Source organism: Capra hircus, chromosome 7 (genome assembly GCF_001704415.2).
Source record: "Capra hircus breed San Clemente chromosome 7, ASM170441v1, whole genome shotgun sequence".
Lineage (NCBI taxonomy): Eukaryota > Metazoa > Chordata > Mammalia > Artiodactyla > Bovidae > Capra > Capra hircus.
This window is the reverse complement of record NC_030814.1, coordinates 99,719,975-99,731,141: the sequence shown is the minus strand read 5'-3', so window position 1 is coordinate 99,731,141 and position 11,167 is coordinate 99,719,975. Positions and strand designations below refer to the sequence as shown.

General features: G+C 38.3%; 1 protein-coding gene across 1 annotated transcript; it reads right to left on the bottom strand.

The window, feature by feature from the left end:
- On the bottom strand, positions 936-1,784 carry LOC102187757 (olfactory receptor-like protein OLF4). The gene has a single exon (XM_018051691.1). The coding sequence runs from the start codon at positions 1,782-1,784 to the stop codon at positions 936-938; it is 849 nt and encodes a 282-aa protein (XP_017907180.1).

Sequence of the window (11,167 nt, the reverse complement as noted above, 5' to 3'; positions counted from 1 at the left end):
AAGATCAGTTCTACTCTAAAACCATATTATATCCATCTGTTCTCTCATATTTGTTTCCATGTAGATTATGCTTGGAGAGATGTACTTTATTATCCATGATTTCCAGTATCAATGGTAGACACAGTGGACATAGCCTGTATTGAAGAATAAGATCCTAATGAGTATAAAAGTACCTTATATTAGTGAAAACAACCAGTATTATAAAGTTTGGATTATCAGGAACAAAAATTACACTGCATGTGTGCCTGCATGCTCAATCATGTCTATCTCTTTGCAACCGCATGGACTGTAACCTACCAGGCTGCTCTGTCCATGAAATTTCCCAGGCAACAATACTGGAGTAGGTTGCCATTTCCTTTTAAAGGGGATCTTCCCAACCTTGGGATCAAAACAGTCTGCTGCATTGGCAGGCAGATTCTTTACCACTGTGACACCTGGGAAGCCTAGCAATTACCATAAGTATATGCAAAGAATTACATTCAGAAAAGGGATAAAACAGTGGTCTCAGTATTTCTCCTTTAAGAACCTTATATAAATAGCTGTGGTTGCCAAGAGGAGTTTTTATCCTTCCCACAGGAGTAGCATAAATCATGGCAATTAATTTAGGCAAATAAAATGAAAAATGCTCAATATGATATATTGCATATGAGAATAAATTATTCTTAAGTGATCCATGTAGTTCCTTGTGATGAACGGAAATTTCCAAATACTTCACATCCAATATTTGGATTACAATTGGTAGAGGAGGAAAATCAAAAAGGAAAAAAAAAACTTGAAATTTCATAGATATCACAAAACTTAAGAATGAGTTACAAAATTGTACAGAGAAGTTAGAAACAAAATATAAATTCCAAGAAAAATAGAAGAAATATTTTCTGTCTCTAGAAGTCTGACCAAAGGAGGACAACACTGGGCTCAGGCTTTGAGCTCTGCTATCAAGGGGACTTCTTAAGCCCTAGGAAAATAAGACCTTTTATACTTAACTTTCCAAAGGACATTTTCAAACTTCTCTTTAAGTCTTTATTTCTCAGACTGTAGATGAAGGGGTTCAGCATAGGTGTGACCACAATGTACATCACCAAGGCTCTTTCATTTGAGTATAAACTATGAATAGAAGCAGAACCAAGGTACACACTTAAGCCTGTGCAATAAAATAAGGAGATAGGTGAGAGGTGAGATGCACAGAGGGAAAATGCTTTATACTTGCCCTGAGCTAATGAGATTCCATATATGGAGGAAACTATCTTAGAGTAAGAGTAGAGGATACCAGTGAGGGAACTACCAGCCAGCAGCACAGCTCCAGAGTACATCACCACATTGTTGAGAAAGGTGTCAGAACTTGCAAGCTGGATCATCTGATTGAGTTCACAGAAAAAATGAGGGATTTCTAAAACTGTACAGAAGGACAGTTGCAACACCATTAAGCTTTCTAACGATCCAGACACCAGAAGCAGCAGTCCACAGAGCCAGGGGTTCATGATGACCATGTAGTGCAGGGGGTAACAGATGGCCACATATCGGTCATAGCCCATCACGGTCGGGAGAAAGACATCCAGTCTGGAAAAAAGTAAGAAAAAGTACATCTGGATGATGCAGCCTTCACTGGTTATGACTTTATTCTGGGTCTGGATGTTCCACAGCATCTTCGGGATGGTGGTGGAGGTGCAGCAGATGTCTACAAAGGACAAGCTGGAGAGGAAGAAGTACATAGGAGTGTGGAGGTGGGAGTCTGAGGTGATGGCCAGGATGATGAGCAGGTTTCCAAACCCAGTGATCAGGTACATGGAGAGAAAAAGTCCAAATATGAGGTGTTGCAATTATGATTTCTCTGAAAATCCCATAAGAAGAAATTCATTATTTCCTGTTAGGTTCCTTGGTGCCTTATGATGAAGGTGACTGTGAGAAAAGGGGGAAATAAAATGACTAATTTTCACAAAAATGGATGTTACCACATTGTTGAAATGCTACCATTTATATTTCACCATAAAGAAATTAATTTCAATATTCTGTTCATGGATTTCATGCACTTTAGGGAGCTTCTTGTGCCATCTCTAATTAGCAAACTGGTTCAAGTTTTCCCCAGAAAAACTATCAAAGTTTTTTCCAAGATGTCAGATATTTTACAGTTTCATTGGGACATTCTTTCACATATTTGAGGACATGAATCGAATTGAGACAATGTACCAGGCACTATATATGCTATCTATGCAGGGAGCACACAGTGTTGAACAACAGAAGCTCCTAACACCTGGCTATGGAGACAGAAGACAAGAAAATAAAAGTTATATGGCAAGTCATCTGTTACAGTTGTTATGAAGGAAAAGAAAGAAGGTAAAAGGCAGATGGAGAAGCATGACACCTGTTGTATACACAGGTTTTTTTAAATGTAAATTTATTTATTTTAATTGGAGGTTAATTACTTTACAATATTGTATTGGTTTTGCTATACATCAACATGAATCCACCACAGGTATACACGTGATCCCCATGCTGAACCCCCCTCCCTCCTCCCTCCCCGTACCATCCCTATGGGTCGTCCCAGTGCACCAGCCCCAAGCATCCAGTATCATGCATCGAACCACATGTTAATCAAGACCTGTAAACAAGGTGATAACTGGAAAGACCTCAAGGAAGAGAGAACCAGAGCCATGAGTACACCTGGATGGTGTGCTTCTGGCAAGGGCACAGTGGAGGTGAAGGCATAAGGAAAGTGTTTGTTTAAGATGTTTCAGTCCAAAAAGGAAGCCAGTCCCATGAGGGAAATGAACAGGATGGAGTGAGGACAGATGGTGTCAGAGGATATTGAGGAACAAGAAGGTCTCCATGCTGGGCTGGAACTTCGTCATAAGAGCTCCCTTTCCCACATTATGTATCTTCAACACTTTGTAATACTCAATGTTAACGAAAAAATAGATGAAACAAAATTGAAGGGACATCCAAAACCAACTTATGAAAGATGCACATTTTTAAAAAATTTAGTAATATCAACTTTATCAATTTTGGAAATGTTTTGGAAATAAAATAATATGACAGAAAATCTTTTAAAATGTTGGGAGGAAATGGTGCCTAAGTTGTCATTTCCTCTTACACAGGGAAGTATGAACTTAAATACAAATATATATGGAGAACAGTGTGGAGATTCCTTTAAAAACTGGAAATAGAACTGCCATATGACCCAGAAATCCCACTGCTGGGCATACACAATGAGGAAGCCATAATTGAAAGAGACACATGTACCCCAATGTTCATCGCAGCACTGTTTACAATAGCCAGGACATGGAAGCAACCTAGATGTCCATCGGCAGATGAATGGATAAGAAAGCTGTGGTACATATACACAATGCAATATTACTCAGCCATTAAAAAGAATACATTTGAATCAGTTCTAATGAGGTAGAATAAACTGGAGCTTATTATACAGAGTGAAGTAAGTCAGAAAGGAAAACACCAATAGAGTATACTAAGGCATATATATGGAATCTAGAAAGATTGTAACGATGACCGTATATGCAAGACAGCAAAAGAGACACAGATGTATAGAACAGTCTTTTGGAGTTTTGAGAAGGCGAGGGTGGGATGATTTGAAAGAATAGCATTGAAACATGTATATTATCATATGTGAAACAGATCGCCAGTCCAGGTTTGATTGGGATGACCCTGAGGGATGGGATGGGGAGGGAGGTGGGTAGCGGGTTCAGGATGGGCAACACATGTACACCCATGGTTGATTCATGTCAATGTATGGAAAAACACACCACAATACTGTAAAACAATTAGCCTCCAATTAAAATAAACAAATTTTTTAAAAAAGAAACAAATTATCATGAAGACAAAAAAAAATAAAATAAAACAAATTCATTAAAAAAAAGAAAAAAAAAGAAGATAAAGGCGATCTTAAGCTAAATGCAAAGAAAGTCTTCCATATGTTGATGGAACATGATGCAACTTTTATAAGTAAATCTAATCACAATAGAATAAATTGAACAATGAGGAATAAGAGATGTGGGAAATAGTGGGAACACGTATAAAGCATGACTTATTAGCTCATAATATGCACAGGAACATTCATTTTCATTTCTGTTTAAAGCAAGGATTTGCAAATTAAAGTATTTAAGTAAGAATGCATTCAGTTAAATCTTTAAAGTAATGATGGGAAGGAACATAAGGTGACACAGATTTTACCACATAAAATTTATAAATTCTGGACATTCTGAACAAATTCTTCTATACACATATGAAATAACTTAATTGCAAACATCTGCTTCATGTTAACAATTCTAATTTGAAGCAATACAATTATTTTTTAAAAGAATAAAAATATGTTGTATCTACTGTACAAAAGTAAAGGAATTGAACAGGAAAATCACTACTTTTTCAATGCAGAAAGTAACTGGCTGACTATACATGTATTCAACCTTAGTGGAAATAAAACAATTGTAAATTAAATTCATTAACAGTCTTTCCCATAATATTTTTCTATTTGAATACTGAGAGACATATTATTCTGAAATATATATCTCATGAACTGTTGTTGCAAGGCAATGTGTGGCAACATTGTCTGGTCTGTATATTTCTCATCAGTAGTCAAATATGCTCTATATTAAAAATAGTCCTTATATCTCTGTACATCCAAACACAGTTAATACGCTATTCTCTACTCCAATTAATCTCGAAGCTCCCTGGACCTAGGTTCTATTTTTAAGAAGTAATTTTCATATCTCATTCCCTATTCTAATTGGGCTCTTATGTGCGCCATTTAATGGTCAACATTGACCCTTGATTGTAGATTTTAATATTTTGAATATTTTGAGCATCATAAATTAATATAGTCATAACTAATCAAGCAAACAGACAACTACAGAAATCATAGCTCTGGGTTAGTCTGCATTGGCGCTCAAGTGAACTCAGGTAAAATATTCTTGCCTGCCATTCCGTTTGATCATATCCTGCATTATTTCCTGGGCTCTTGCACTCACCTGGTTGGAGTCTCTAAGAGGAACATTTGGACATAAATGTCGAAAATTCTGTTGGTTTGTTGATGATGGAGATAGACGCTCAGTTTCCAGACAAGACAGGAGGATGGAGTGAATCATTGTCCCCTCAACCAGAGTTATAACTCCACAAGCAACAGCCGTGCACTATCCAGCCCAAGGATGGGCAGGAGGAGGGGTGCAGCAGAGGAGATATTTACAGCTCCCAGTGTCTGCTCATTATGTACATTTCCCTCTTGTATCACCACCTCTAATAGCTGATTTCCCTGAGGGACTGTGGTCTGGACAGATAGAAAAGTTTTCCTGCTCATTCTCTGTGTCTAGGAGACAATGTTACAAGGCAGATGAATTCAGTGTTTATTATTCCTTCATGACCGCTCCTGTTTGCCTATGGGAATAAACCTTAAAGTTGCACTGTGTGTGCTAAGTCAGTTCAGTTGCGTCTGACCCTTTGCAACCTTATGGACTGTAGCTGCTGCTGCTAAGTCGCTTCAGTCGTGTCCGACTCTGCGCGACCCGAGATGGCAGCCCACCAGGCTCCCTCGTCCCTGGGATTCTCCAGGCAAGAATACTGGAGTGGGTTGCCATTGCCTTCTCCAACGTATGAAAGTGAATAGTGAAAGTGAAGCCGCTCAGTCCTGTCCGGCTCTTAGCGACCTCATGGACTGCAGCCCACCAGGCTCCTCCGTCCATGGGATTTTCCAGGCAAGAATACTGGAGTGGGTTGCCATTCATCCCAATTCTGAGTTCAAATTTCTCCAGAATCTCAGTCTGAGGATTCTATCTTGATTAGGTCCCTAATCAAAGCATTGATCCTGATGAGGCCCCACTCCTGCTATCTCTAGAAAATGACTATTACCATCTTCAAGCAGTGGGATAATTTTGTTCTTTTAATACAAAACCTTGGACAGTACACTGCATCAATTCATAATTTTGCCAAAACATGTGAAAATTTAATACTTACAGCACAAGTTAAAACTGGTTGTTCAGTCCCTCATTAAAATATTTGTTAATCATAGAAGATATTTTTGGATCATAACACCATATAGGGATTATATAATAATTTAATTTTAGTAAAGACCATTCCATGAGATGGTACTATTATGAAATCAATTTTTAGTTGCAGAAATGGGCTTCATGGGAATTAGTGATCTGCCAGTTATAATCTGAGTAAGGCATGAGGCCTTTATTGGAATCTTGTCAGATAGTTTCTAGTTTTCAAACTCTGCACCAGTGGTTCTCAACCAGAAATGTCTTTGGCCTCGATAATATCTGGCATGGTTTGAAGGGATTCTGCTAAACAACTGCAATGTTCAGGGTTTGTGTGTGTGTGTGTGTGTGTGTGTGTGTGTGTGTGTGTGTGTGGTCATTTCAATTGTGTCTGACTCTTTTTGACTCTATGAACTGTAGCCCTCAAGATTCCTCTGTCCATGAGATTCTGCAGGTAAAAATACTGGAGTGGGCTTCCATTGCCTCCTCCAGGGGATCTTCCCAACTCAAAGACTGAACCCACATCTTTTATGTTTCCAGGACTGTACCACACAGAAATAATGACCTTGCTCCAAAATGTCAAGAGTGGGAAAATGAGTAAACCTCTTCTAGACTAGCACTTTTCCTACTTCATTGTGCATATCCATCAACCTTTGCATGTATGCTAAGTCACTTCAGTCGTGTCAGAATCTTTGTGACCCACCAGACTCCTCTGTCCATGGGCTTCTCCAGGCAAGAATACTGGAGCGGGTTGCCATGCTCTACCTCCAGGGGATCTTTCCAACCCAGGGAATGAACCTGCACCTCCTGCTGCTCCTGCATTGCAGGCAGATTCTTTACCACTGAGCCCCAGAGAAGCCCTCAGTAAACCTGATGAGAGTCCTGATTCTGCTCAAACCCGGTGAACCATGAGACTTTATTCTTCTAACAAGGTCTTGAGAGATGCCGATGAAGCAGGTACTGGACTATGGCCATTCTGTGAGTAAGCCAGGCTGTGGTTATGTTTTTTGAGTCATGGGTACAGAGTTTTACATTTTTCCACCAAAAATTATCTTTCCATGAAATTCTTAATGAACTTTTTGGTTGAAATATGTGATGAAAACTGTATGGATTCATTCCAGACTCTGTGATACTTTCTATGTACAATTCTTTCAAGGGCCCTTGAATCATACCAAATAATCTACCTGTGAAAAAAATATGTGTAGTGTACATAATAAGGGCCTCCAAAAGATGTGATGATCTTTGAACATTGTATTTTATACCAGTAAGTGATGATTAAGGATATAAGTAGAATACAGCTTCTAATGAGCTCAGCCAGGATTATGCAAGTGGGACTAACTTAATCACAGTGGCTCTCTAAATGTGGATGAGAAGTGCTGGAGTCACAGAGGGACTTGAAAACTTGAAGCTGCTAACTTTGAAGATGCTGCTATTAGCCAAGCAATACAGGTGGCTTCTAGAACCTGGAAGAGGAGAGGAAGTGAATTACTACTTTGAGCCTCCAGGAGAAAGCCAGCCATGCTCATATCATTATTTTATTTTTTTTTTTTTTTCTGTATTTTATTTTTTTAATTTTTTTTTATTTTTTATTTTTTTATTTTTTTAAATTTTAAAATCTTTAATTCTTACATGCGTTCCCAAACATGAACCCCCCCTCCCACCTCCCTCCCCATAACATCTCTCTGGGTCATGCCCATGCACCAGCTCCAAGCATCATTATTTTAACTCAAAATAAACAATTTTAGACTTCTGCTATCCAGAAACATGAGTATGAATTTGTAATTTTTTAATGGAAGCAATAGGAACTTAATACAGATGTATATCCAATAAGAATTTTGTTACTTGTTGTCACAACCCTGTCTCTTAGATCTTCAAAACTTATTCATCTTCTAACTGGAAGTTTGGACACTTTGACTAACATTCCTCCAAATCCCTCACACCTCTATTCTTGGAAATCATCATTCTACTCTCTATTTCTATAACTTTGGCTTTTTTATATTTCACATAGATGTGAGACAATGCAGTATTTAGTTTTCAGTGTCTAGATCATTCTTGTTAGCATGATGCTCTAAGCGTCCAGCCATCTTGTCACAGATGGCAAGATTTCCTTTTATTATGGTCAAATACATTCCAATATTTAGTTTTAAGCCAGCTCTTTCACTTAAAACTAAATATTAAAAAAAAAAAAAACTAAGATCATGGCATCTGGCCCCATTACTTCATGACAAACAGATGCTGAAAAGGTGAAAGTAGTGACAGATTTCCTCTCCTTGGGCTCTAAAATCACTGCTGATGGTGACTACAGCTATGAAATAAGAAGACATTTGCTTCTTGGAAGGAAAGGTATGATGAACCTAGACAGTGTACTGAAAAGCAGAGACATTACTCTTCCCAGTGGTCATGTACAATCGTGAGAGCTGGACCATAAGGAAGGTGGAGCCCCCAAAATTTGATGCCTTTGAATTGTGGTGCTGATGAAGACTTCTAAGAGTCCCTGGGACAGCAAGGAGATCAAATCAGTCAATCTTAAAGGAAATCAACCCTGAATATTCATTGAAGGACTGATGCTAAAGTTGAAAGTACAGTATTTTGGTCATCTAATGTGAACAGCTGATTCATTGGAAAAGTCCCTGATCCTGGGAAAGATTGAGGGCAGAAGAAGAAGAGGTCATCAGAGGATGAGATGGCCAGATGGCAACACTGATGCAATGGAGATGAACTTGGGCAAACTTGGGAAATGGTGAGGGACAGAGAGGCCTGGCGTGCTACAGTTTATGGGTGCAAAAAGTTGGACATGACTGAGTGACTGAACAACAACATTCCAATATATACAATATTTTTAAAAATCCATTTACAAAATGAGGCTCTCCAGGTGGCTCAGTGGTAAAGAATCCACCTGCCAGTGCAGGAGACACAAGAGACCTGGGTTCCGTTTCTGGGTCAGGAAGATTTCCTAATGTAGAAAATGACAACCTGCTTCAGCATTCATCCTGGAAAATTCCAGTGACAGAGAAGCCTGGTGAGCTACAATCCGTGGGGTTGCAAAGAATCAGACAAGATTGGATGACTGAACACGACAGTCAGAGGCATTGAGGCAACAATTAATATTTTGGTTGTTTCCATATGTTTCATCAGGTTGGATAATGTTGCAATGAAAAGGGGTGCATATATTTTTATGGAGAGTTCAATTCTTTGGAAATATACCCAGAAGTAAAATTGTTGTAACATATTCCCATTCTTTTTTTTTTTTTTTCATTTTTTGAGTAATTTAGTTACTGTTTTCCATAGGGACTATACCATAAATTATATCAACACCAGTACTGCACATGTTTAACTTTTCTGCCCATTCTCACCAATACTAGTATTCAAATCTTTTTTTTTCTTTTTCTTGAAGTAATATTGTCTTATGGGTTTTGCTGGTGGCTCAGAGGGTAAAGAATCTGCCTGCAATGTGGGAGACCTTGGTTCAATCCCTGGGTTGAGAAGATCCCTGAGAAGGGAATGGCAGCCCACTCCAGTATTCTTGCCTGGAAAATTCCATGGACAGAGAAGCCTAGTGAGCTTTAGCCCATGTGGTCCCAAAGAGTCAGACACAACTGAAAGACTAACACAGTGCTGTTGGTTCACAGCATTATGTATGTTTAATATGTGCAACATTATATTTTGAATTCTCTGTACACAGCAAGTGTTCTCACCACAAAACATTTAGTATCCTTGTGTCACTGTACAACTGGCCCCCTTGACCCTTTTTTTCCTCCTCCATACTTTCCCTCTAGTAACAACTACTCTCTTTGTATCTATGTGTTTATGTTTGATTGCTTCATCATTTATTTTTCTGTTTTTTATAATTCATATATAAATGAAATTGTGGAATTTTTTCTCATTTATTCCACTTAGCATAATACTTTCAAAGTTTATATCCATATTGCTGAAAATGGCAAAATTTCACATATTTATACTTAAACAGTATCCCATCGTATAGATATGGCATATCATTTTTATCCATTCTTCTGTCAATGAACACTTAGGTTGAACCCATATGTTGGCTATTGTAAACATGAGATAATGAATATAGGGGCATATTAATTAGTATTTTCACTTACTTTGAATAAATACACAGAAGAATAATTTCTGGATCATGTGTTCATTCTGTTTTTAGCTTTTGAGGAACTTCCATACTGTCTTCCACAATGCCTGTACCAATTTACATCCCTGCCAACAGTTTGCAAGGGTGCCCTTTCCATGACATCCTCTTCAACACTGTAATTTGTAGATGATTTGATGATAGTCATCCTGACAAGGATAATGTTATTTTTGTTTTGATTTTCATTTTTCTAGACATTCATGATATTGAGTAGCTTTTCATGTATTGCTTAGTCATCTATTTGTCTTCCTTAGGAAAAAAGTCTATTCGGGTCTTCAGCTCATTTTTTGACTGGGTTGTTTTATTTTTAATTGAATTGTATGAATTGTTTTTATATTTTGGATACCAAGTCCCATCAGTGATATTACCTGAAAATATTTTCTCCAATTCCGTAGGTTGTCGTTTTACTTTTTAGTTGGTTTCCTTTGCTGTGCAAAAGATTTTAAATTTAATTAGGCCTCCCCCCTTTTTCCCTTGCCTTTATTTATTTCTCATTCTGATAGTTGATTATTGATTACTGGTGAATAGAAAAGTCACAGATATCTATACAGTAAATTTTTATCTTGTAGCTTTTCTGAATTCATTTAAATAGTTTTAATATACTTTTGGTGGAGATTTTAGGTTTTCTATATGAAGTATCTTATCTTCTATGGCATGGCTAATGAAAGGCTCCTTTGTCTCTCCCTGTCAATCAACAAGAAAAAATCTACAACCCAAGGAAGGTGGCTCTGTACAACATACCAGGATGTTAGAGAATTCCATAATTGTGTACATCTAAGAAGGGTCCATATAGGATGGGGACCTGAGGGAAAGCAGAGGCACCTCTGCAACCCCAACTTCTCCAATCACCAACCCCTGACAGGCGGGTGGCAGAGCCTGTAACTCAGGAGATCCCAGACACGTGGGAAAAGCCTCCATTCCAGTGCCTCAGGCAGCACTCCAACAATACCAGCAGCACCAAGGCATCAACAACCCCAGAGGCCTAGGAAACTAAGGGTGAAGAACAACACCTTTGACAGAGGTGGTGGAATTTGCAAAGTGC